Here is a 27,771-nt window from a genome sequence, read left to right as displayed (position 1 = left end):
ACTGGACCTAACAGTCAGGGGTTCCTTTACATCTATGGTACTTTTGAACTTGTGGAAGCTAGGTACTCAGAAACCATATATGGCTGCACAGGATGCATTGCCTTTAGTTGTCCCCGTTGATTTTGTAACATGCCCTGGATCTGGCTAGCTCCTCCCTGCCTCTTCACTTTTCTGCTTATCAGCCTATTGTTGTTCAGTTGATTACTACTCAGTGTGGTCTCATCCCTTATAAGTCTCTTCTGAAATTATTTTGTAACTCCCATTAGCCTGCCTATGTGTCCATCCCTTTAGGGAGCTTGGACTTAACTTACAGCTGCCTGTTTTAGCCTCTGGTTACCTGTGAACTGCAGTTATGTCTTACAAAACTGCTTTTTTTGGTTGTTATCATTTTGGCAAAATGTTGCAGGCTCTTTGCTCAAGTGCAACTAGTCATCACTTTTTGAATCGGTCCTTCTCTGACTCTAAGAATGATGTGGAGTGGAAATTCCACATTTTGGACATTCAAACATTTGGCAAGACAGCACCCTTTTGGTCCATTCTATAGGCATGTGTTTGGAATGGTCGTCCCTGTAGTGTTTTCAGCTGATTAGTATTCACTCACTACCAGTAAGCCAGCCAGCTACTCTGCCATATGTGTGCCTGTAAGAAACTTCAAACAAGGCAAGGCAGGTTGCTTACTTGTAAGGAAGATTCTTTGACTGCCTTCTGTTCAGTTACTCCTTCCCCCTGCAGGCTCTCTTTTAAGTTGGTCTTCACACTCCAGAAGTGGGTACTCAGGAATGGGAAGGCTCTCACTTGCCCATCAAGGCACAGGCGTAATGTAGTGAACTTCTTTCTCCAGGGAAGGGGTAACAGTCTCCCACCATTTTTAGCTTTAGAAGTTTCCGAGACGCTGCTCTGTGGAGCTGCAATTTCTGTATGTGTACCTTTGCAGAAGGCCTCTTGAAGAATGTGCGTTACAGGTAAGTAACCTGCACTTATTTCCAATAGAAGGTGACTACGGCACACTGTAGACTTAGAAATGGCTTATAAGGAATTGACTTACAGGGGAACCTAGAACAGATTGAAGGTTAGGGATAAGCAAACATGGGCTAGCTCAAATTTGGTTTTGCATAAAGTAAGTTAAATTTTTGATTATATTGCTTTTTAAAGAATTACCTGCCCTAGATTCTTTAATAGGGGGAGATTAGAAAAGGGGTGAGGATGTAACCTGATGCTGTGTCCTGTCCAATCAGTGATGTGGTTTTCTGGAACATTTGGTGGTAGGAGTGCCACCTCACAGGGAAGTATCAAAAGGGTTCAGGGGGACATTCCTTGTTATACTGTCCATAGGTTAAAAAAAAGGTAAAACACTGATGGTTGAAAAAATAATGGTGAAAAAATATTTGATGGTGGTTCCCAGTAGCTGGTGACAGTTTTCTTTATGTTAGTTTAACTTGTTTATACTTCTACAGTATTTTGAGAAAGAAAATCCAAAGCTATGCTGATACTGTTCTTTAGGTAATGCATTTTTAAATGACCAAAAGTTTTGTAATGTTCTGTTCTTTTTTTTTTTTAATTAAGTACTGATTGGCCACTCAGTTCTCCCAGCCCAATGGAAGTGCCATCATTTAAAATTAGAACTGAGCCATTCTCTGCAAAGGAACACATTGAAGTTATTGCTACATCTGTAGAAAGGAAGACCTTGCTTTCTGTTGGGATACCTTGTGGCCAATCGGATTCATCAGAGAGCCAGTTCTCCCCTTTGGAATTCTCTGCCATTGATAACGGAGACTTGAGCCAGTTGGCAGATCCTGTGTCAAACATGCAAGACAGCTTCCTTGCCGACTGTGATATGGAGGGTAGTACTGTTGATGAAAATGATCCTGGAAACTCCTTTGAACTTTGTCTTCCAGCCATGCCAGCAGTGAGAGTGAGGGAGAGGACCTCTTCGTCTATTGTCTTTGAAGACTCTGGTTGTGATAATACTTCTAGTAAAGAAAGTAACACGGACGGCTCACTTGACAATAGCCACTGTGAGGATAAAGCAACAAGCACAAAAGGATCCAGTAACAGGAAGTCCTCTTCAACAAGTCCTTTGTCTGTTTCTCCGCCAAGACCAACGACCTTAAGTCTAGACTTCTCTAAGAACTCTGCACAAAAAGCCATGCCTACCACTCCAAAAGTGTACCTTTACATTCAGATGCAGCTCTGTAGGAAAGAAAACCTCAAAGACTGGATGAACAAAAGATGTACGATAGAGGAGAGAGACAGGACAGATTGCCTGCTGATCTTTCTACAGATAGCAGAAGCTGTTCAGTTTCTGCATGGGAAAGGGTTAATGCATCGGGACCTCAAGGTTTGTACAGGAAAACAACACCGTTGACTATAAACTTTCAGTTCCTTAGCACAAGCTGGTTAGGAGTCTGCATGTGCCTTGCTTGGGAACCCCATGAATTGTGTTCATTGCTCTTTGCCCTTTAAAGGTAAAGGTACCCCTGCCGGTATGGGCCAGTCTTGACAGACTCTAGGGTTGTGCGCTCACCTCACTCTAGAGGCCGGGAGCCAGCGCTGTCCGAATACACTTCCGGGTCACGTGGCCAGCGTGATGAAGCTGCTCTGGCGAGCCAGCGCAGCACACAGAAACGCCGTTTACCTTCCCGCTAGTAAGCGGTCCCTATTTATCTACTTGCACCCGAGGGTGCTTCCGAACTGCTAGGTTGGCAGGCGCTGGGACCGAGCAACGGTAGCGCATCCCGCCGCGGGGATTCGAACCGCCGACCATGCGATCGGCAAGTCCTAGTCGCTGAGGTTTTACCCACAGCGCCACCCTTTGCCCTTTAGCAGAGTATCAAATGAGGGATTAGTGTGGCTGACCCAGAGTCCAAACTGGGAACTGTAGCACAATGCTCCCACAGTAGTTGCTACATCTTCCATGTGCAACTTCACTCTGTTTGATTTAAGATACAGTGGTACCTCGGGTTACATACACTTCAGGTTACAGACATTTCAGGTTACAGACTCTGCTAACCCAGAAATAGTGCTTCAGGTTAAGAACTTTGCTTCAGGATGAGAACAGAAATTGTGCTCCAGCAGTGCGCCAGCAGCGGGAGACCCCATTAGCTAAAGTGGTGCTTCAGGGTAAGAACAGTTTCAGGTTAAGAATGGACCTCCGGAACGAATTAAGTACTTAACCCGAGGTACCACTATACAGCTTTTCAAGGAACTGCTGTTCTGACCTGACCTTAAGAAACCATTGTTCTCTTTGAAATGTACTTGATAGGATCTGAAGCAGTTGGTTACATCAATTCGGATTTCTTTCTCCATATGATTATTTCTTCTTGTGCATTCTACCTGTGTCAGAGCATCCTTCCTGTTCATTAGTTGTAGATGTGTGTTACACGTGCAGCTTAAGCTTTCACTTGTTCCCCTTTGTATATCTTCGCATGTCCCTTCATCCTCTAGCATGTCTATAAACTGAAAAGAATCTGAGGAGTATTTTCGAGGCAGTCTGATTTAAGAGGGAGCTTAGTCAAATTCAGAGTCGACCCATTCAATGCATGCCTTACTTGGTGGGCCTTCACTGAGTAGAACTAAGTTGACTACAATCCCAAAACTTGTAATACCAGGTTCCCCATTTTATTGGGCACTAGAGTATTTGTTTCTGGCTTATGCACTTAAGTAAAGGACCCCTGACCATTAGGTCCAGATGTGGCCGACTCTGTGGTTGCGACCCTCATCTCGCTTTATTGGCCGAGGGAGCCGGCGTACAGCTTCCGGGTCATGTGGCCAGCATGACTAAGCCGCTTCTGGTGAACCAGAGCAGCGCACGGAAACGCTGTTTACCTTCCCGCCAGAGCGGTACCTATTTATCTACTTGCACTTTGACGTGCTTTGGAACTGCTAGGTTGGCAGGAGCAGGGACCGAGCAACGGGAGCTCACCCCATCGCGGGGATTTGAACCGCCGACCTTCTGATCGGCAAGTCCTAGGCTCTGTGGTTTAACCCACAGCGTTAAGGCCTTAATCTAGTACTTGGGAAAAATATTAAGAATGTGTAAGGGTGATGATGAATACACCACGTCCTTGGTTTCTGTCCATTGGTCATGTACCACTTTCAGTGCAGTAGAGGCCATTCAGGCGTCAGAAGGTCCCTTGTGGCCAAGAAGCAAACCAAGGCAAAACACTTCTACCAAAAACACTGCAGCTTAAGTGGGAGCAGCGGCAATCATCTTCAGTTGAGAGCACTGTTGATTCCTTTGGTTTCTGCAGCCTTTCCAGTTGCCTTCAAGGATCATTGCCCTCCACTGAAGAGAAGGCTATGCAGTCTCAAAGGGATCAGCAATGGCTTTGGCAACTCGGATAACTTTTCCCCTGATCTCCCCCATGCTGCCCCCAGCTGCAGTGGCAGCTTCTTAATGTGAACCACCTTGGAGGTTGACATAAGGCAGAAAGGTGGCGGATGTGCTCTCAAAAGAGGGGGAAGTTCCTTCAAGGACTTGGTTGCACTTCTGTGAGCTTTAGAGCAGGTACAATCTGGCCTTTGAAACCAAGGAGTTTCAGTCACAGAGCAAACGGCAAGCAGGAGGAAGAGGAAGAAAGGTGTGTGCTTCTCACCTCACTTCCCCATCAAAACACTATCCTTGTTTGGCATAATTCTGCCACTGTGGGACACTCTGCTTCTGCTTTACACCTGTAAAGTGTGCCACCACCGCTTCTATTTTATTTTGAAGCTATTGTCCTGCAGCAAAGTCAACAGAATCTTCAGGATGGCTTTCAGATCAGCACATGTGTGTTTTACGTTTTGGATAAACAAAGGCTATCTTTCACAAATGTTGTAGGTAAAGGTAAAGGGACCCCTGACCATTAGGTCCAGTCGTGACCGACTCTGGGGTTGCAGTGCTCATCTTGCTTTACTGGCCGAGGGAGCTGGCGTACAGCTTCCGGGTCATGTGGCCAGCATGACTAAGCCGCTTCTGGCGAACCAGAGCAGCGCACGGAAACGCCGTTTACCTTCCCGCCGGAGTGGTACCTAATTATCTACTTGCACTTTGACATGCTTTCGAACTGCTAGGTTGGCAGGAACGGGGACCAAGCAACAGCAGCTCACCCCATCGCAGGGTTTCAAACCGCCAACCTTCTGATCGGCAAGTCCTAGGCTCTGTGGTTTAACCCACAGTCCCACCCGCGTCCCAAATGTTGTAGGGCTCAGCAAATTAGGAAAATGCATTGACACAGTTGAACAGGACCTGCTAGATGTGGACAGCAAGCTAGGTCTTACTTAATATATTGACTTGGTCCTCCACGTGCTCACTCGATCTGTTTTTCTTCTAGCCCTCCAACATATTTTTCACAATGGATGACATAGTAAAAGTTGGGGATTTCGGACTCGTGACTGAAATGGACCAAGACGAAGAAGACAACTCTGTTCTAACACCAATGCCAGCTTATGACAGGCACACGGGGCAAGTTGGGACCAAGCTCTACATGAGCCCAGAACAGGTGCGCCCTATGCCTTGGTTTTAATCAGCAGAGCTAAATGCCACTTTAATTTTTAAAACCTAGATGCTAAGAGCAGCTTATTGACTGTAAATATGAACTGTGAACCAAGAAGCTGTTGGTTTTTTTAAATCTTGTCTCGGGTACAAGCTGACTAAGTGACATTGGACAAACAACTCTTTTTCCCAGTCTCAGCACTCCTCTACAATATGGGAATAGGGACCTCCAGGTATAAGGCGGTATATAAAATCAGATAATAATAATAATAATAATAATAATAATAATAATAATAATATTTCTGTTCCATTCTACAAGGTTGTAGTGAGGATTGCTGAGAGTGTATGTAGCCTTTTCAGGCTTTAAATATTATATTGGCTTTCATTACATTCATTGGTGGCTGGTTTTTAAAAATTCTGTACACTGGAGAATCATATAACTTCAACTTTTTGTAAATGTAGAATAATGTTTTAAAATATTTCTGGGTGTCATTACGTGTTTTCAGACAGTTGTTGTTGTTTAGTCGCGTCCGACTCTTCGTGACCCCATGGACCAGAGCACGCCAGGCACTCCCGTCTTCCACTGCCTCCCGCAGTTTGGTCAAGCTAATGTTAGCAGCTTCGAGGACACTGTCCAACCATCTCATCCTCTGTCATCCCCTTCTCCTTGTGCCCTCAATCTTTCCCAACATCAGGGTCTTTACCAGGGAGTCTTCTCTTCTCATGAGGTGGCCAAAGTATTGGAGCCTCGGCTTCAGGATCTGTCCTTCCAGTGAGCACTGTATAGGGTGTCAAGGAACAGATATTTGCAAGTGTGGCCTGCAATAAAACATTGCAGTGGGAAGTGCCCCTGTTTCCTGTCCAGCCAGCCACGCCCTCTTGCATGATAGTCCATCCTGTCCCTGCTATCCGTTCACCCTTCAAGGGACTCTTAATGGATGCGCTGTCCTCATTGGTCTGTTTTGAGCTGGAGTCCCTTAGGGTTCTTTCTAAAGATGCTTATCTCTGCAGCCTCATGGGACCCCTGAACATCCCAATCTCTTCTCAGTTGGTGCCACTTGGTTACAGTTTATTAGAGGGAGGGGTTACTGTTGTGAATAACATTTTATTCGAAAATACACACCATTCATGGGTTGGTGTATATGTGTGAAGGGGTTTCCCACATTCCTCAGTATTGTTGCATGTATTAGTTGGCTGCTGTTATGAAGTAGATTTTTGAGTTACAGGCATAGTAAGTCTGTACCATTTTCATGCTCTTCAACTAATTGTGGTGTCTTACAATGAAATTATTATCCATTAATGTTTATTAAAACCAGCTAAAGATGATTAGATATCAGCTGATACACAGTTCGCTCCAGTTCTGTATATTTTGTTGGGTTTAGTCAGAGACAGGTGTAGGAAGGAATAATTGTGGCCTGTATGAGTTCAAAAGATCCAATTGTTTGACCACCACTTTTTTTGTCTTGAATTCTCTAGGTCTATGGAAACGCTTATTCACACAAAGTGGATATCTTTTCTTTGGGGCTGATCTTGTTTGAGCTCCTTTACCCTTTCAGCACTCAAATGGAGAGAGTCAGGGTAGGTACCTCCTGCTAGAAGATATCCTTATCTCTTCCCAGTGAGAAAGTAGATTTTAGCTTAGTAATAAGATAAAAGTTGGGTGTGCAAAATACTACTGGCATGGAGTTGTGGGTTTATAATATCGCTGGAGAAGCAAACTAAATACACCTTGGGTGTTCTGGAGACACTGTAGGCAAGGACACCCGTAAAAGTATGTTGCCATGTAGATTGTAAGGTAAAGGTAAAGGGACCCCTGACCATTAGGTCCAGTCATGGCCGACTCTGGGGTTACAGCGCTCATCTCGCTTTATTGGCCGAGGGAGCCAGCGTACAGCTTCCGGGTCATGTGGCCAGCATGACTAAGCCCCTTCTGGCAAACCAGAGCAGCGCACGGAAACACCGTTTACCTTTCCGCTGGAGCGGTACCTATTCATCTACTTGCACTGGTGTGCTTTCGAAGTCCTAGGCTCTGTGGTTTAACCCACAGCGCCACCCTGAATCCAAGTTGGGGCTGGTTTTCATATCGGTTTTTTGTATTGTACACTTTTGAAAGCTTGTACAATATAAAGGGAATGATGGTTGCAATACCTATTTTGGGAAGCTTTCTTGCATCAGAAGCAAGATGTGATCTCTCCACCATCACCACCCCAAAATAAGCAGCATAACAGTGGGCCTTTGCTCTGGTAATTGATGGGCTTGATTTTGTAAATTATTCTTTTTAAAATATGTTCGTCCACTAAAGGGAAACCCCCAAATGTTACATATAAAAGGGATACGAGCTTCCATGGAACCTGAAATGTGTATCAAGCCCAAAAGCATTCAATGGGGGGGGGGGGGGGAGACTGGATCCAGCACACTGCCTGCTCCCCCCCTTCATTAAACAGCTCTCCTGGGCTGGCCATCCATAAAATTGTAGAGTTGGGGGCACCCCAGGGGTCATCTGGTCCAACCCCTTATAATGCAAGAATCTGAACTACAGCATCCATGGCAGTTACTGTGACCACCTATTGGCGGTCAAATGAACTGCAAAGTGTGATGACACCTTACATTTTTATGTATCCAGGACACAGGGGTCAGCAACCTTTTTCAGCCGTGGGCTGGTCCACCGTCCCTCAGACCATGTGGGGGGTCGGACTATATTTTGGAAGGGAAAAAAACTGAATTCCTGTGCCCCACAAGTAACCCAGAGATGCATTTTAAATAAAAGCACACATTCTACTCATGTAAAAACATGCTGACTCCCGGACTGTCCGTGGGCCGGATTGAGAAGGCGATTGGGCCACATCTGGCCCACGGGCCTTAGGTTGCCTATCCCTGATCTAGGAAGACCTAAAATAACTGGAGTATTTTAATACAACTGTGCAGATAGAAACGTTCATGATTTCTATAATTTCTCCATACCGTGAAATATTTGCTATTTCAGTAGCAGGGCAGACCCTTTGGCACACAGAATTACAAAATTCCAGCTGACAGGCCCTACTCTGATGGTTTTCAATCTAAAACTCAATGTGTGATGGGATAAATAACAGAGGTAGTGCTATAACAACAATAATAAATTTATTACTTATACCCTGCCTACCTGGCTGGGCCTCCCCAGCCACTCTGGGCAGCTCCCAACAGAATATTAAAAACATAATAAAACATCAAACATTAAAAACTTCCCTAAACAGGGCTGCCTTCAGGTGTCTTCTAAAAGTCAGATAGTTCTTTATTTTCTTGACATCTGATGGGAGGGCGTTCCACAGGGCGGGTGTCACTACCGAGAAGGCCCTCTGCCTGGTTCCCTGTAACCTCACTTCTCGCAGGGAGGGAACCGCCAGAAGACCCTCGGCGCTGCTAGAAATGCAGGGCAGCTTACATAGTTTAGGATCTGCATGAGTCTGTGGACTGTGAAAATGTGATTTCTGCTTTTGTTATCTAAAGAAGTACAGTTCAGGGTTTCAAGCTAAAGCAAGTGTATGGCTTGTAAAGAACAATGTTTCAAATGACAATACAAAGGCTTTTTTTTCTTGTTACAGACATTGAGCGAAGTAAGGAATTTGACTTTCCCTCCACTCTTCATTCAGAAATATCCACAGGAGGTAAGTTTTAATATAACTTTGGTCTGGTTGTGTGGTTTATTTTCAAACTTTGCTTGGATTATAATTTTAAGCTGTGGAATTTTTTTTTATCTTGGGGGATAACATTTTAACAAGCCGAAATAAATAATGGTGGTGCATCACTTCATTAGAAAATTCACATGTCTTATTGTGATTTCAAAAGGGAATGATTTTTATTATGACGTCAATTGATGTTAATGAAAGAAGTCCATAAGATAATTAAAGTTGAAAGGAATTCCATTGCATCTTATTTGGGCTTCATTTCTGGTTTATGCTTGCTCTCCTAACATTAGTACTGTGTGTCGTTAAATCATTTATTTAAGACCGGCACCACATTAAAAGGAATGTATTTTTCCCACCCTTTTATTTGCTATGCACAAGCAATCCAGTCCTTTTAATTACCGATTAAGTATTCCCAGTCACATGCTTATGTAGTCAAAACTGCACCAGCCACACACAAGAGAGGAATTATCAGTAGACTCAGGTTGACCCTAAGGTACAAAACCTCTGCAGGAAAAAGTAAGTGGGACATATAATAAAATATTTTTAAATGCTGCCTATAGAAATAAGTGGAGAAATCAACGATATTAATTTAACAGGGGCTAGGCACCACTGTGGGACGTGGGTGGCGCTGTGGGTTAAACCACAGAGCCTAGGACTTGCTGATCAGAAGGTCGGCGGTTGGAATCCCTGTGACGGGGTGAGCTCCCGTTGCTCGGTTCCTGCTCCTGCCAACCTAGCAGTTCGAAAGCATGTCAAGTACAAGTAGATAAATAGGAACTACTCCAGCGGGAAGGTAAACGGCGTTTCCGTGTGCTGCTGTGGTTTGCCAGAAGCAGCTTAGTCCTGCTGGCCACATGACCCGGAAGCTGTACACCGGCTCCCTCAGCCAGTAAAGCGAGATGAGCACCGCAACCCCAGAGTCGGTCATGACTGGACCTAATGGTCAGGGGTCCCTTTACCTTTAGGCACCACTGTGTCCACACAACACCCAAATAACCCAGAAGTTAGAAGCACCAGCTCTCTTTAATATTAATTAAATCAGTTTGTGTGGGTTCCACAAGCAGTTTTCTATCACGTTTTCTATCTTAGCTTCAGAGATAGAAATATCAGATACCTCCCTACCATTCTGTTGGGCAAAAACGTAAGTTAATTATAATTCGTTTCATTGAGAAAATTCTTCATTTAAAAAAAAAAATCCCTTAAGAGTTTTGCAAAGGAAAAAAGGAGTCTTAAGACCTCCAAGAGAAGTAAGTAATAAATAAAATATGTACCGTATTTCTCACTCCATAAGACGCACCCGACCATAAGACGCACCTAGTTTTTAGAGGAGTTAAACAAGAAAAAAAATCTCTCCATCTCTGCGCAGCCCCTCTCCAGCAAAGTGGTAGGGGGAACGGAGCCCCTTCCATTTCTCCTCCCGCTTCGCTGAAGAGGCCCTGCGCAGCTCTCCCTCTCTGCGCAGTGCCATTTGCTCCATAAGACGCACACACATTTCCCCTTGCTTTTTAGGAGGAAAAAAGTGTGTCTTATGGAGCGAAAAATACAGTATTTAATCACTGGAATTTAAAAATAAAAGATTGAGAAGCCCAAATTGCTTCTCAAATGCAGTGCAAAGAGAGTCTTTGCATTTCTTTTGTAGTCGGGAAGGAGACTAGAGCTGAGGATAACTGTAAACATCTCCACTGTCTGAAATCTCACAGATTTCCCCTATTTTCCATTTAGTATGCAATGGTAAAGCACATGCTGTCTCCAAGCCCAACGGAAAGACCAGAGGCTGTAGAGATCATCGAAAACCCTTTATTTGAAGACGTCGAGTTTCCAGCAACGCCTGTGCTCAGGCAAAGGTCACGGACAATGAGTACATCCGGAATGAAGCATTCAAGATAGCTGAGTAAACAAGATGGCACAATTATTATGAGCACACTGGACAGATCTCGGAGCGGTCACCCAGCAGGATAATCCAGCAATCAAGCAATGTCACTGGAATATTCCTGCTCAGAGCTTTATTTTCTCATTTCAGTTTTATGCACAAAATTATCATGGGACGAAGCTAATCGTTTCTGTTTAACGCTTTTCAGATGACTTTCACACCATAACTTGGCCTACCTTAGCTGCGATACACCCTTTGGTGTTTGGATTGTGTTAATATTTTCTAGGGAATTTGGAAAGGATGCCTGTTATGTAAATAGAATTAAATTCTGTATTTTTATAGAACCAAGTGGTCTCTCTAACTCTGACATCTAGGTCCTGATTACATTCATTTAAGACATGAAGACCTTTAAAACAAGCTTAAAATATATTTAAAAACCCTCTATATTTTGTCCCTGGAGGATAAAGTAAGAATAGTTTTACTATTGGTAGCCAGTTCTAGAGCAAATGGTGATTTGTTTCTACACAGTAGAAGTTATTGAAAAGTGTTTAGATGAAGATGGAAGAAGATTTAGTAATAAAAAATCTGGTTGAACCTGGTTTCGAATTACAACAATAACAAATTAAGCATTAATTCATTATTATTTTTTTTGTATTTCCTGGATGTAGCATCCACTGTAATCTTGCAGGCTTGTAGTAATCATTCTGACACATTTCTTTACCAGGATGCTATTGCTTAATAACACCCTTTTCTCACTGTAAATATGTTAATTTTATTTATAAAATGGCAAGATCAATCCATTTGGGTTGGCGGTGTACAGTATGCACTTGGAACATTTGTTAGGTGCATTTAATTACTGTGACTTTTTTCAAGTCTGATTTAATAAAGTCTTTTTTTATTTAGATGCAGTTGTTTCCCCGTCCCCTAAATAATAACCAGTGTAACTCCTTTTGCCGTTTTCCATTGGCTGCAATCCAAAGAGACATACATCTTTGCCAAATATTTCTCTGTCTCACAGATGGATCGCATCCCTCACATTGTACCTAACTCTGGAGGGTTACTCAAGCCATACTAATCTCTTTTTTTGCAGGCTGCAGTAGGAAGAAGAACTGAAAACATCCCGTAGCACACATGACCTTTTGGATCCTAGATAGTATATTCTGATTTCTGCTGCCATTTACGAAGTATAATGCAATTTACTGTATTTTTTGCTCTATAAGACTCATTTTTTCCCTCCTAAAAAGTAAGGGGAAATGTGTGTGCGTCTTATGGAGCGAATGCAGGCTGCACAGCTATCCCAGAAGCCAGAACAACAAGAGGGATTGCTGCTTTCACTGCGCAGCGATCCCTCTTGCTGTTCTGGCTTCTGAGATTCAGATTTTTTTTTTCTTGTTTTCCTCCTCCAAAAACTAGGTGTGTCTTGTGGTCTGGTGCGTCTTATAGAGCGAAAAATACGGTATATAGTCTCTGCTGAACACCAACATGCCTACTAAGACCAGGGGGTTGACCAGAAAGGTCTTGATTTTGTGGTTAATCCTAGACCATCGATTCTCAAAGTTTACTGCAGTTGTCCCTTCAGAGGTTTAAGAAGGACACTAGCGAGGAACAAAAACAGACCAAAAGAATACCAACCCTACCTAGCCGTTGATTCAAGTGGTGATTTAAGCTGGAGACAGCATCGGAAATAGCGGTGGAGAAACTGAGCCAAAGGGAATAACAGTAGTCGTGGCAAAGGCTGTTGCAGACAACCTGTCAGAATAGGTAAAGGTAAAGGGACCCCTGACCATTAGGTCCAGTCATGGCTGACTCTGGAGTTGCGGCGCTCATCTCGCTTTACTGGCCGAGGGAGCCGGTGTACAGCTTCTGGGTCATGTGGCCAGCATGACTAAGCCGCTTCTGGCGAACCAGAGCAGTGCACAGAAACGCCGTTTACCTTCCCGCCAGAGTGGTACCTATTTATCTACTTGCACTTTGATGTGCTTTCGAACTGCTAGGTTGGCAGAAGCAGGGACTGAGCAACGGGAGCTCACCCCGTCACGGGGATTCGAACCGCCGACCTTCTGATCAGCAAGTCCTAGGCTCTGTGGTTTAACCCACAGCGCCACCCGCGTCCCTAACCTGTCATAATGGCTGTGTCTTATAGAAAGCTAAAACCCAGGTCTGTAGCTTAATGGATCTAACTTGTACTCTGCTACATTTGGCACTGAAAGGGCTCGAATCCAGCCCTGGCTAGAATAATCAATGGCTTCTTTTGTCGGCATATTCTAGCTATTTCCCCCTGTAGCTATTCACCTGCTGGACAAGAAAAAACTTCACCATGCTTATGTTTTGCAATACAAGTTCAGCCCAAAATCCATTTTATATCTAGGGTTCCCATACTGGATGGTGAAGGATTCCAGTGACTCTCCTCCTGCCCACATGTGTGAAGACTTATTCAGAGTTGCAGAACATAGATCTTCTTTCCCCTTGCGCTCTGGGGTCTTGAGCCGTCTTTGTGAACGTCACTATCGAAATGATATCCTCGCCCATGTCCACTTGAGACCCGCGCCTGCAGGTCAGCAGTTTCTTCAGAGCTCGCTGAAAGTCCCGGTTGAGGAAAGCATAGAGCATTGGGTTGATTGTGGAATTGCAATAGCCTAGCCAGGTGATGATCTTGAAAGTGCCAACAAGAACTTTGCTGGTGGAATTGGCCCCGTTGGTGGCCAACCATACGTTGAAGACAAAATACGGCAGCCAGCACAGTATGAAGACTGAGATGAGGATGCTGATGGTGCGAGTGGCCTTGTTTTCCAGCTGCAGGCTGTTCTGGCGTTTACTCTGTGGGTGGTAGTGAAGGTCGAGGGTCTGAGAGACGATGCGTGAGGCCTTGAGTCTGGAAGCGCGATAGATGAAGAAGTACATACTGCACATGACGGCGAAGGGGATGAAGAAGGCCAGGGCTGAAGCTACAATGGCGAAAACCCAGTTGGTGACAAAGACGCACTCTTTGCTCGCGTCAAAATCCACGCCGGGTATCTCATTCCAGCCTTTCATGACGGGCAAAAAGGAAATCAGGGAAGAATAGATCCAGACAGTGCAAGTCATTATGATGCACCTGTGAATGAAAAGAAAAGAATTATTGGGATACCTGTTGCTACATCCCACTTGCTGTAACTGGTGCACAGGTGCTGAAGATGAGCCAATGCTTTTGGCCAGGCTGCGGATGGAAAATGAGGAAAGATCAGGATTTTCGGTGCATGCTTCCGCTCCAGGGTTGCCAAAAAGAAAACGTTGCTTTATTGTCATTAGAATATTTGTCATGTACAGATTGATTTAGAATGTTCAAGGATGTTAATAATAATAATAATAATAATTTATTATTTATACCCTGCCCATCTGGCTGAGTTTCCCCAGCCACTCTGGGCGGCTCCCAATCAAGTATTAAAAACAATACAGCGTTAAATATTAAAAACTTCCCTGAACAGGGCTGCCTTCAGATGTCTTTTAAAGATAAGATAGCTACTTATTTCCTTCACATCTGAAGGGAGGGTGTTCCACAGGGCGGGTGCCACTACTGAGAAGGCCCTCTGTCTGCTTCCCTGTAACCTCACTTCTCGCAATGAGGGAATGGCCAGAAGGCCCTCGGCGCTGGACCTCAGTGTCCAGGCTGAACAATGGGGGTGGAGACGCTCCTTCAGGTATCCAGGACTGAGGCCGTTTAGGGCTTTAAAGGTCAGCACCAAAACTTTGAATTGTTCATGTTATCTTAGTAAAGTTGTCGCTGCCTTTGCTTATCCTATACAGTCATACCTCAGGATGAATACGCTGCAGCTTAAATATTTTTGGGTTGCGCTCCGTGGCAACCCGGAAGTAACAGAGCGTGTTACTTCTGGGTTTCGCTGCATGCGTAGTCTCTCAAAATGACGTCATGCGCGGCACACACAGTCGCATCTTACGTTCACTTCAGGATGCGAACGGGGCTCCAGAACGGATCCCGTTCTCATCCAGAGGTACCGCTGTACAGGCGTTCTCTCCACTTAAGCGGGGGTCGCATTCTGGGCCCCTGCGCACATAAGTGGAAATCTCGAGTGGGGTAAAAGGTAAAGGGACCCCTGACCATTAGTCCAGTCGTGACCGACTCTGGGGTTGCGGCACTCATCTCGCTTTACTGGCCGAGGGAGCCTGCGTACAGCTTCCGGGTCATGTGGCCAGCAGGACTAAGCCGCTTCTGGCGAACCAGAGCAGCGCACGGAAACACCGTTTACCTTCCCGCCGGAGTGGTACCTATTTATCTACTTGCACTTTGACGTGCTTTTGAACTGCTAGGTTGGCAGGAGCAGGGACCGAGCAACGGGAGCTCACCCCGTGGCGGGGATTCGAACCGCCGACCTTCTGATTGGCAAGTCCTAGGCTCTCTAGTTTAATCCACAGCGCCACCCGCGTCCCTCTCGAGTGGGGAGCACCCTCTAAAAAGCCTCTAAACTCGCATTCTCCCCCTGCTTTCCCACTCTCCACATAACACTTTTCAACTAGTCTGGAGGCCATGCAGAAAAGTGACTGCTGCTGTTGTGTCACCCCGCACATCACTTGCTAGGCAGAGAGGCTCAGCAGCATAAACTAAAGCCCTGCTGCGTCTCCCATCTCTCTGGGGCTTCCTCCACCCTCACTGAAGTCCTCTTCCGGCTCCGGGGGAGGAGTCGTCGTCTCCTTGCAAGCCACAAAGACTCTGCACCTTTCCCACCACTTCCTGGTTTGCATCTATGTATTTCCTGCTGCTGCACATATACACGGTTGCACATGAGTCAATTTTGCATAAGTACAGCAGAAAGGGAGACTGAGGCTTAGTAGTTTTCTGAAGCCACCTGTTAGTTTCTTGGGAGAGAAAAGATTTGAAGCACCAACTTCTTGGGTTGCAGATCGCTCACTGGCTTTAGGATTCAATTTTTGTAGAAGATCCTAATGTTTTTGAACCAGTTAAGTGATACGCAGCCTCCTTTTCTCAACCACAGAACCCTTTTAAGATCCCATGGCTGGCGATACAAGTTCCAGCTGGCGATGAAGGTAAAATATATGCAATTCACCTTCAGACATAAGACTGCACATTATTATTATTATTATTATTATTATTATTATTATTCCCATGAGGAATCCTGAAGCTATTTACAATTTCATACATAAAACAGTTAGGTAAAGGTAAAGGGACCCCTGACCGTTAGGTCCAGTCGTGGCCAACTCTGGGGTTGCGGCGCTCATCTCGCTTTATTGGCCGAGGGAGCCGGTGTACAGCTTCCGGGTCATGTGGCCAGCATGACTAAGCCGCTTCTGGTGAACCAGAGCAGCGCACGGAAATGCCGTTTACCTTCCCGCTGGAATGGTACCTATCTATCTACTGTATTTTTTGCTCTATAAGACTCACTTTTTCCCTCCTAAAAAGTAAGGGGAAATGTGTGTGCGTCTTATGGAGCGAATGCAGGATGCACAGCTATCCCAGGAGCCAGAACAGCAAGAGGGATTGCTGCTTTCACTACACAGTGATCCCTCTTGCTGTTCTGGCTTCTGAGATTCAGAATATTTTTTTTCTTGTTTTCCTCCTCCAAAAACTAGGTGCGTCTTGTGGTCTGGTGCGTCTTATAGAGCGAAAAATACGGTATTTGCACTTTGACGTGCTTTCGAACTGGTAGGTTGGCAGGAGCTGGGACTGAGCAACGGGAGCTCACCCCGTCGCGGGGATTCGAACCGCCAACCTTCTGATCGGCAAGTCCTAGGCTCTGTGGTTTAACCCACAGCGCCACCCGCGTCCCTCCATAAAACAGTTACATATATGTATATTTGATGACAGCTTATATTTTGAGGCCAAAAGGTATTAATGAAATGGCTCCTATGTTTTCATTTCCTCCTGAGTTGCAAGAGCAACAATGGCATTTTCTCAATCCTTAAAACCTGCAAATCAGGTTTTGCAACGGAAGCTTTGTCCGTGTTCCAAAGAGGCTTCGGCAGCTCTTAACCAACAAAGGGGACAAAACATACTTGCCTTTGCCGCGACATCCTCTTTGAATAACGATAGGGTGTTACGACAGAACAGTATCTGTCCAGGCTGATGAAACACAAGGTGACGATGGAAGCCGTGCAGAACATGACGTCAAATGAGATCCAGACTTTGCAGAACTCTCTCCCGAACATCCACATGCCAGTCACTTCATAAACGATGCTGAAAGGAGAGACCAAGAGATGAAGCTTAAGTTGATGGCTGGGGCCACTTCGCTGTTTTCCTCCCAGCCTTCACATCACAACTATGCGGGGAGAATACCGAACATAGGTCCAATAATAATAATAATTAATAATAATTTATTATTCATACTCCACCCTTCTGGTTGGGTTTCCTCAGCCACTCTGGGCGGCTCCCAACAGAATATTAAAAACACGATAAAATATCAAACATTAAAAACTTCCCTAAACAGGGCTGCCTTCAGATGTCTTCTAAAAGTCTGGTAGTTGTTTACAGTTGTACCTTGGATCTCGAATGCCTTAGCTCCCAAACAATCAAAACCCAGAAGTGAGTCTTCCGGTTTCCGAATGACTTTTGGAAGCTGAACATCCAACAGGGCTTCCGTGGCTTCCGATTGGCTGCAGAAACTTCCTACAGCCAATCAGAAGCCACGCTTTGGTTTCTCAACGTTTTGAAAGTCGAACGGAGTTCCTTTAGACTTCCAAGGTACGACTGTATTTCCTTGACATCTGGTGGGAGGGCGTTCCACAGGGCGGGCACCACTACCGAGAAGGCCCTCTGCCTGGTTCCCTGTAACTTCACTTCTTGCAGTGAGGGAACCGCCAGAAGGCCTCAGCGCTGGATCTCAGTGTCCAGGCTGAACGATGGGGGTGGAGACGCTCCTTCAGTTATACTAGCATCAAGGCTTTCTAATGGCATTCCTTTTGAGCCAGTTCACTCAGCACGCTCTACAATCACTTAAATATTGAGTTGGGTTTTTTCCAAGACTGATTTTCAAGCTTTGCATCTCGAGGGAAAACATCCCACCTTTGTTTGTCTGCATAGAAATGGCTTGCATGCCAGCTGTGGATTCTGGAACATGGTCAATGGCACACAGGGACGTGGCCAGATTTATTCTTGACCTTGTGTGAACTGGAGGCATTCTAGAAGATGCCCAGCTCTTTCCTGAAACTTCCTGTTGGTAAAATATTTCCAGCTTATTTCTAACCCTCTATTCTATGCTTTCAGTATCAGTGGCTCAGGGAATAGCAACGTGCAACTAGATTAAACCCCAATCTACTACGATAATACTTAACACCCCCCCCCCAGAAGAACCGTTTACATTATTTACAGCAAGTGAGATGGGAAAATATAAACTGTGTGGAAATAATAATACTATATAACTAAAGCTTTTGTTTTTCGAAACGTTTGGAAGAAGATAAAAGACTCTCCAAATATTGATATGAGAAAGAAGCAGGATCTCGTTAGCCGCTGGAGAGACACCAAAAAACTTTGGACAGATTCTAAGAAGGGTGATGTGACGCATTCTTTAATTGGGATCCGCCATTATGGGAAGAACGAGTTGCAGAGATAAATAGTCTGGGGGGAGGTGAGCTCTTAATTGGTTATTATATCTGTACTTCAAGTCCGATTTGGCAAATCTCCCCTAGAAAGACTAATGTTTGATGCAACCTGTCTGAGAAAACTGATGAGCAAACGCCCAGATTTTATTTCATCGGAACTGAGTGAAGATGGCGTCTGCCACCAGAGAAGGACTTTTGGATTGATTCGGCATAAACACCAGCGTGTGAGGACATTCTGCAAACAACAGACTTACCAGCTGCAAAAAAAGAGGAGAGTCATACAAATTTCACACAGAAGCACATTATTTATTTCAACTCGCCTGTCAAACAACTCAGAGGCTACGAAAGAAGGAAGGATAACAACAGGAAGTTTTAAAGAAGGAACTATTGGAAACTCAAGGCAGTAGAAACATAAGATGATTAGAACCCCACTGAACTTGAAGCATGGGAGGCCCCAACAAAAATTTATAATTTGGCAGAATATTTGGACTATATGATATGTATTCGTAATAATTTGGAATACTTAATGTGATTTGATTGGATTGTTAAAATGGAAAATGTAATAAAAATTATTATTATTATTTTTAAAAAGATTAAACCCCAAACCCCAGGAAGCAGCTTACCTTTGTCAGATTTCTTACCTAAATGGCATCACCAGGCAAGCCACAAGAAAATCTGCCATTGCTAAGGACATGATAAACATATAGGTGACTGTCCGGAGCCTCTTCTCCATCAAGGGGCAGATAAACACCACTGTGTTTCCCAAAAGAGTTGCCAAATCTATAAAAGCGAGTATCAGTCCGATTGCCACCTGCCGGAATCCAATGCCCGCTTCTGTCTGATTGGCACCTGCTTTCACCAAGGACAAGGTGGCTGAACAGATATTGGATAGTAAAGAGATATTTATATCCATCTCTTCTCGTTGGGCTTAAAGACGAAGAAACCAAGGACATCGAAGCCAAGTCTGTGAAAAGAGGGTGGGGGAGACTGTTATATTCACTAACAGAGGTGATTCAATATATTGAGTAACTTGCCATTATCTATTCATAGAAAGGGGACGTGGGTGGCGCTGTGGTCTAAACCACTGAGCCTCTTGGGCTTGCCGGTCAGAAGGTCGGCAGTTCGAATCCCCACGACGGGGTGAGCTCCCGTTGCTCTGTCCCAGCTCCTTGTCCCAGCTCCTGCCAACCTAGCAGTTCGTAAGCACGCCAGTGCAAGTAGATAAATAGGTACCACTCCAGCGGGAAGGTAAACGGTGTTTCTGTGTGCTGCTTTGGTTCGGCAGAAGCAGCTCAGTCATGCTGGCCACATGACCCGGGAAAACTGTCTGCGGACAAACGCCAACTCCCTGGGCCTGTAAAGCGAGATGAGCGCCGCAACCCCAGAGTCGTCTGTGTCTGGACTTAACTGTCAGAGGTCCTTTACCTTTACAGTGGTACCTCGGGTTACAGATGCTTCAGGTTACAGCCTCTGCTAACCCAGAAATATTACCTTGGGTTAAGAACTTTGCTTCAGGATGAGAACAGAAATCGTGCTCTGGCGGCACGGCAGCAGCAGGAGGCCCCATTAGCTAAAGTGGCGCTTCAGGTTAAGAACAGTTTCAGGTTAAGAACAGACCTCCAGAATGAATTAAGTTCTTAACCCGAGGTACCACTGTACCTTTTTATTCATAGAAATCTATTCATTTGACCAAACTGTGGGAGGCAGTGGAAGACAGGAGTGCCTGGTGTCCTCTGGTCCATGGGGTCACGAAGAGTCGGACACGACTAAACAACAACAACATTCATAGTGTGCACAGGATAACGGATGAAAGACTTTTGTGGTGAATGAGCCACTTCATCCATTAGTCAAAAGTGCAAGCTAGCGTTTAAAGGTGTCAGCAAGGAAGGCCAAATAAAAGAAGCTCCAAATTACAGCAATCAGTCAACTGTATGTGGCACACCTCCTCAGCAGGAACCGGCCACGATGAGCAAGAAAACCCCTGTTTTCCCATTTTGTTGCTATTGTAGTGGGTAAGGAGATGGTGCTTTAATACCGCTGACTCTGATGCCTTCGGCACCATGAATGTTCCTCTTTGAGGACAGCATCATCAGAGTAGGGAGAGCAGGCACAACACTGAATAATACTTGAAAATAATAACAGAACCAAATCCCCCCCAAATCAAAATTTGGCTATCAAAATGGGTGTTTCTAGGCTGTAGATGGTTGATTTTATCCTCCAGATCAGGAGAGCGTGGAGGATTGGCTCCAAGATTTGGATGGAAAAGAAAGACACGATTCTGTCCTTTGAATGAAATACCGCTGGCAATATTAGTGACAGAGAGCAATGCGAAGAACAAAATAACCAACCACCAAACTTGCTGGACCTTTGAGAGTATGTATGCTTCTAAGCTTTGCTCTTTTTTGTTCTTCTTTTCTGACTCGTTTGACAGCCTTTGAAGTTGCATGTTTGCAGAACTTCCATATGCTTTAGAAGCAGTCAAAATGCCCAATATTTTTGGATATTTGATTTAAAAATGCACAGCTCTGCTCATCTTCTGTTTTTCAGTACATAACATCGAAACAACATCTACACAAATTCCTGTAATGTACAATGTTCATGTTACAAACTGGCCTCCTCCTTTGCCATTAAGCTGTATGGTAAAAATCAGACAGAATTTGAAAGAAGGAAAATACACATCCACAATACACTTCCAGATAAAATCAGCACTGGATAGGAAACTAAATGCAGAAATTCAATGACAATGAAGGAAGTCTGATGCTAAGGGGACTCACCTTTCTCTTGTCTCTCTTTGGTAATGATGGTATTACATTTTTAAAAATCTGATATCAGCACTAGGCTGTTCTCTGGCTTGCCGAAAAAAGCAGAGTCTCTTTCAGCGAGTGTGCATGATTAATCCACCTCCTCTGCAACAGAGTTGGTTGTAATCTGATATTTCTCCCAGCGCTCATTTGAAAAAAGGATGGGGAAAATAGTTCCACTGCCTACACTTCCTATGCCGGCAGCTGAATTGAAGAGATGAAGAGTTGGGCGGTTGGGAGGTATAAGTACAAGCATCTTTTTCAAGTGACTCACACCAGATCATCACAAGAGAGCCTGTTTCCCTCAAAGGTACAACCTCTTGCCACAAAAGGTTTCCCTGAATTCACATGCACAAACACCGTCTTTCTGTCAACATCAGAAGTTTTGTTGTTGTTTAGTGGTTTAGTCGTGTCCGACTCTTCGTGACCCCATGGACCAGAGCAACGCCAGGCACTCCTGTCTTCCACTGCCTCCCGTAGTTTGGTCAGATTCATGTTTGTAGCTTCGAGAACACTGTCCCACCATCTCGTCCTCTGTCGTCCCCTTCTCCTTGTGCCCTCCATCTTTCCCAACATCAGGGTCTTTTCCAGGGAGTCTTCTCTTCTCATGAGGTGCCAAAGTATTGGTGCCTCAGCTTCAGGATCTGTCCTTCCAATGAGCACTCAGGGCTGATTTCCTTCAGAATGGATAGGTTTGATCTTCTTGCAGTCCATGGGACTCTCAAGAGTCTCCTCCAGCACCATAATTCAAAAGCATCAATTTTTCGGCGATCAGCCTTCTTGATGGTCCAGCTCTCACTTCCATACATCGGAAGTTTAGTTTAAAACAGTGGCTCATACTTTTAACAGTAAAAGGTAAAGGGACCCCTGACCATTAGATCCAGTTGTGACTGACTTTGGGGTTGCGGCGCTCATCTCGCTTTATTGGCCGAGGGAGCCGGCATAAAGCTTCCTGGTCATGTGGCCAGCATGACTAAGCCGCTTCTGGCGAACCAGAGCAGCACACGGAAACGCCGTTTACCTTCCCGCCGGAGCGGTACCTATTTATCTACTTGCATTTTGACATGCTTTCGAACTGCTAGGTTGGCAGGAGCAGGGACCGAGCAATGGGAACTCACCCCATTGCAGGGATTTGAACCACTGACCTTCTGATCGGCAAGTCCTAGGCTCTGTGGTTTAACCCACAGCACCACCCGCATCCCACTTTTAACAGACTATATATCTAAAAAGAATGGGGAGAGAAGAGAATTATGAAATTTGTGTGCTGACTTTCTGTTACTGAGTCTGGAGATCTCTCCTGAAGGCCATATCCTGTCCACTCCAATAGATACTGGAGTCAGACCTGGAGCAAGCAAGAACAGGGTCTCCTCCCCATCACTTGTAGCCTGGGGTGTCTGGACATTTCGGAGAGGAGCTGTTGATGGGAAGGAATAAATCCCATTTCTCTGTTGCACCTTCCCAAATGCCCCTGTTCCTCTAGAATTTCAAGGAAATTGGGAGGCAAACACAGCACTGTTAGTATATAGCATGTAGTTTGGCCCTTGAATATAGACCACTTCCATAAGGGGGACACAGGTGGTGCTGTGGGTTAAACCACTGAGCCTAGGGCTTGCCGATCAGAAGGTCGGCGGTTTGAATCCCCGCGACGGGGTGAGTCCCATTGCTCAGTCCCTGCTCCTGCCAACTTAGCAGTTCGAAAGTGCCTCAAAAGTGCAAGTAGATAAATAGGTACCGCTCCGGCGGGAAGGTAAACGCCGTTTCCGTGTGCTGCTCTGGTTCGCCAGAAGCGGCTTAGTCCTGCTGGCCACATGACCCGGAAGCTGTACGCCGGCTCCCTCAGCCAATAAAGCGAGATGAGCGCCGCAACCCCAGAGTCGGCCACGACTGGACCTAATGCTCCCTTTACCTTTACCTTTACTTCCATAAGGAGGGGGCATGATTCTGGGTTTTTTTTGGGGGGGGTGTGTGTGAAAAATATAATGGAAAAATGTGCCCACTTACTGAGACACTCCTTGCAAATTGGGAAAATATGAGAAGAATGCCATCTTCATATTTGCTGCCTTTAATGTCTGTTTCTTATAACAAATTTAAACTAAACCCACTACTAGGAAATAAGCTGGTGATGCTCCAGTCCTTTGCAGTTATCTGGAAGAAAGACCCACTGAACACAATCGATAATTTAGAATCCTAAAGCTACCTACTTTCATCCTGTTACTGGAAACCCTACTAGTATAAAATCAAGCAAACCATTTCTTTTTATCATTTACATAACTGTTCTCTTCCCTGTTTAACAGACTGTTCTCCATCTGGCTTCTCCTCATACTCATTTGTTCTGGCAATGGGTTTGCTGTCCTCTTCAATTTTTTTGGAAAAAAGATCAAGTTTGTGGCCATTTCCCAACTGAATTGCAATGCCATCCTTTGTTGTGGCACCTGGGCAGTCGAATGGTCCGTGAGGCGGTTTGTAAACTGAGTGCACAGGGATCTTTTACTTTAAAATATGGTCGTCATGGTTCATTCAGGGATAGACTGCAACTACATATGTAAAGATCATCACAGAGAAAGAAATCAAGGTCTGCAAAGCTGTCAGAAATGATAGAATGCAGAAATTTTCATTGGGAAATTCAAACAGAATGCTTTTAGCTTCACTTGTATGCCCCCCTGGGATGAGGTCCCATGGATCAGAGGATCTATCAGATCACACCTCATAGAAACACCTGATGCTGAGGAGTTGAAAAAAATGCTTAAAATCTCATTAATGAGAAAAACCAGAGGCTTACCTACTGGGCCTTTTAGGAAAAGAAATACCAAAATCGAAAAAAGTATTTTCTGAAATGAGGTCACCGCAGCTAGGATAGTAATAGCATCTTGCAGTCCATGGGACTCTCAAGAGTCTCCTCCAGCACCATAATTCAAAAGCATCAATTCTTTGGCAATCAACCTTCTTAATATAGCCAATATAATACATTTTAAAAAAAGAAATTGAATTAGCTGTTGTTGGCAATGGGTGAATGGAGCAGGGGAAGCCAGCATGATATACTCCAGATATTGCAGACTTCAGCTCCCATCAGTCCTAACCAAGGATGATGGGAATTGTAGTCCAACAAAGCTCGGAAGATGGCATGTTGGCGACCTTTGCATTATAGGAAAGCAGGGCTTATAAACGAGCATGACAGAAATAAATCCCACATAAATCTCCGTGGAGATAATATTGGAGACTTGGGTTTGTTTGTTGAACTGCGTGAACTCTATGTAGAACAGGGGTATTGTTGGACTACAACTCCCATCATAGCTGGCCACGCTCCGGGAATGATGGGAAATGGGGAGCCAACATTACTTGGAAATTTGCAAGTTAGCTACCCCTGGTGTGGAAGGAAGAACTAAAGGAAGAAAGCTGTTAGCTTGGCTCAGAGCTTTGAAGTGGCAGGAACAGAAATAGGGGCATCGTGGAGGAGAAAAACCTTCACAGAACCAAGAATAGCACAAATGCCAGCATGTCTGAGGAATAATAGCATAAGCTCGAAAGCGATGCAACAGGAAATTGAAATAAAGCAGGCAAGACAGGATGTTTGGAGCAGAAGAAATCTAATAGAACGGCTTCCAAACCTGATTTCTCTCAAGGTTCATAATTTTAAAAGATGAAAGCTGAGAGCATCTGGCAGTGCAGAATGAACCAGAAACCATGATGGGATTTTAAAAGGCAAAATATTTCCCCCCTCTTTCATAGCTGCATTGCAAGGAGTTGGACTAGATGATTCTTGGGTTCCTGAAATATACTTGGAGTCCTATAGTGATTTCATGCTCTTTATTGCCGCTTGTAAAATGGTGGTTGAATTGCCCCCCAAACTTTTATATACATTATTTACACAGTGAGTCCCGTCTGATTCTGATTCCCTCCTGGAGCCTGATTGGTCTTTTCCTGCAGGCCAATCAGTTGTTGCATTCTAGGATCCTACTTGCCTATTGTTCTAGGATCCAAGCTTAGTACATAACAGATCCCTTCCAACTCTGCAATTCTATGATTTCTGAAGGGTGGTCTCTTCCTAAACACGCTTGACATAGGTCCATCCTAAGCACATTTCTGCAAGAAGTAGCAACAGAAAACATAGTGGGACTCCCATCCTGATAACCGTGGTAAGATGGGGGCGGTCGTGTTGCTGCAATTTAGTTGTCGGCAAAATTAAATCACGACGTTCTTTTGTGATATCAGAGCTGATTACAGGTGAAATTTGGAAAATTAGAATATCATGGAAAAGTTCATTTATTTCAGTAATTCAACTTAAAAGGTGAAACTAATATATGAGATAGACTCATGACATGCAAAGCGAGATATGTCAAGCCTTTATTTGTTATAATTGTGATAATCATGGCGTACAGCTGATGAAAACCCCAAATTAACAGTCTCAGAAAATTAGAATATTAAACGAAATCAGCAGAACAAGGATTGCAAATAGAGCAATATTGGACTTCTGAGAATTAGAAGCAGGCATATGTACTCAGTACTTGGTTTGGGCCCCTTTTGCATCAATTACTGCCTCAATGCGGCGTGGCATGGATACTATCAGCCTGTGGCACTGCTGAGGTCTTATGGAAGACCAGGAAGCTTCAATAGCAGCCTTCAGCTCTTCTGCGCTGCTCGGTCTCATGTCTCACATCTTTCTCTTGGCAAGGTCAGGCGAATTTGCTGGCCAATCAAGCACAGTAATCCCATGGACATTGAACCAGGTTTTGGTACTTTGGGCAGTGTGGACAGGTGCCAAAGTCCTGCTGGAAAATGAAGTCAGCATCCCCATAAAGCTCGTCTGCGGAAGGAAGCATGAAGTGCTCCAAAATCTCCTGGTAGACGGCTGTGTTGACCCTGGACTTAATGAAGCACAGTGGACCAACACCAGCTGATGACATGGCTCCCCAAATCAACACAGACTGTGGAAACTTCACACTGGACTTCAAGCATCTGGCATTGTGTGCCTCCCCATTCTTCCTCCAGACTCAGGTCCTTGGTTTCCAAATGAGATGCAAAAGCTGCTCTCATCAGAAAATAGATTTGTCAAGAGACAGATGAGAGACATGAGACCGAGCAATGCAGAAGAGCTTTTCCACGATATTCTGATTTGCCGAGTTTCACCTGTATGGTCAAATGCTGACATCTGAAAATAGTCCCATGTTTAAAAGGTGATAAAACAAATGGCCTGAACGTTCTCCCCTGCTGAGATAGCGGCAATACTGAAAACAGACCTGGCCTTCCTAGTGTAGTTGCGGCTTCCTTGTTGTTTAGCTTAGTCCTTCCCTTTCCTTGCCAAACAAAATGATTTCTCCCTCTCCCCCTGCATGAGAGCTTTGAACCTTTGTCACACCACAGAGCTCCCTTCACAAATTTGAGACGGAGTGATGGTTGGCCATAGTGGTCAGTTCCAAAGATGTTTTTTTAAGAAGCGGTTGGATAATCGCCTCTTGAAGAGGGCCTGGGAAGACTCCCTCACAGAGGAAAGCGTTCACCACCCTGCAGAGCCCATTACCCAGCCCTTCCTGGCTTGCTTTTATGACCCAGGATGGGCAAGGAGACAGGTTTCGCTCATCCAAGCAGCCTGTCCACATCCTCGGAGGTAACTGTATGAATCTTTGCTCTTCACAAAAAACACCTCAAGGCCAAAGGACCAAACCATGTGAGATACCACAAATCCATGGCTGTCTCTTCCACAAATAAAAAATTACACTGGGCTGCATTGCGACTGCGGGGGGGCAGTTTAACCCTTTCACCCCATTGCATTTTTCCAGTGAAGGTTGCTGCCCAAACAGCTACTATTTGCCTTGTTAAGGACTGTGCATTCAGAATGGTACGTAAACACTTTCTCTAAAAATAGCAGTGGGGGGGGGGGGGGCAGAAAGAAAATTGTGTGGCAGCAAGCTCTTCCCCCAATGTTCTGTTCCTGATCCAAATCGCTCCTGCTCTGCACTTGCTAAATCTGAAAGAGATGGGAATTTCAGTCTGTGCCCGGTGAGCCTCTGTTAATTCCCTGTCTTAGCATCTCTTGCAGAAGTGGCTGCTTATTACATGGAAAATGCCTTAATAACTGTTGGAAAAGCAGCTTTGTGATTCCTTTAAACAAGGTACAGTGGTACCTTGGGTTAAGTACTTAATTCGTTCCGGAGGTCCGTTCTTAACCTGAAACTGTTCTTAATCTGAAGCACCACTTTAGCTAATGGGGCCTCCCGCTGCTGCTGCTGCTGCTGCTGCTGCTGCTGCGCCACTGGAGCACGATTTCTGTTCTTATCCTGAAGCAAAGTTCTTAACCTGAAACACTATTTCTGGGTTAGCGGAGTCTGTAACCTGAAGCGTATGTAACCTGAGGTGTACGTAACCCGAGGTACCACTGTATTTGTCTTTTTCCTCCCATTTAAGACCACGGAGGAGACAGAT

General features: G+C 44.9%; 2 protein-coding genes and 1 long non-coding RNA gene across 4 annotated transcripts in view; 1 reads left to right on the top strand and 2 right to left on the bottom strand.

The window, feature by feature from the left end:
• EIF2AK3 (eukaryotic translation initiation factor 2 alpha kinase 3) overlaps positions 1-11,909 on the top strand; it is a 39,732-nt gene extending 27,823 nt beyond the window's left edge. For both annotated transcript variants that reach the window (XM_080976558.1, XM_080976557.1), the window contains exons 13-17: positions 1,564-2,338; positions 5,313-5,480; positions 6,950-7,051; positions 9,052-9,114; positions 10,858-11,909. In XM_080976558.1, coding sequence (XP_080832684.1) covers positions 1,564-2,338; positions 5,313-5,480; positions 6,950-7,051; positions 9,052-9,114; positions 10,858-11,022 — 1,273 coding nt within the window. In that variant the 3' untranslated portion in view covers positions 11,023-11,909. The remainder of the gene's footprint in view (positions 1-1,563; positions 2,339-5,312; positions 5,481-6,949; positions 7,052-9,051; positions 9,115-10,857) is intronic.
• LOC308460672 overlaps positions 1-27,771 on the bottom strand; it is a 178,749-nt gene that overhangs the window by 97,928 nt on the left and 53,050 nt on the right. Inside the window, exon 2 of the long non-coding RNA XR_013978709.1 lies at positions 27,459-27,584. This is a non-coding gene — a long non-coding RNA (uncharacterized lncRNA). The remainder of the gene's footprint in view (positions 1-27,458; positions 27,585-27,771) is intronic.
• Positions 12,368-21,541, bottom strand: LOC308460605 (histamine H2 receptor-like). Its single transcript, XM_080977191.1, has 5 exons — positions 21,328-21,541; positions 19,195-19,517; positions 17,016-17,192; positions 13,124-14,099; positions 12,368-12,754 (listed from the first exon to the last, which is right to left on the bottom strand). Exons 2-4 carry the CDS (start codon positions 19,464-19,466, stop codon positions 13,436-13,438), a joined length of 1,113 nt encoding a protein of 370 aa, XP_080833317.1. The 5' UTR covers positions 19,467-19,517; positions 21,328-21,541; the 3' UTR covers positions 12,368-12,754; positions 13,124-13,435.

This window comes from Podarcis pityusensis (genome assembly GCF_964106645.2).
Source record: "Podarcis pityusensis genome assembly, chromosome: 13".
Taxonomy (NCBI): Eukaryota; Metazoa; Chordata; class Lepidosauria; order Squamata; family Lacertidae; genus Podarcis; species Podarcis pityusensis.
The sequence above is the reverse complement of the archived record's forward strand: the minus strand, read 5'-3'. Positions and strand labels throughout refer to the sequence as shown.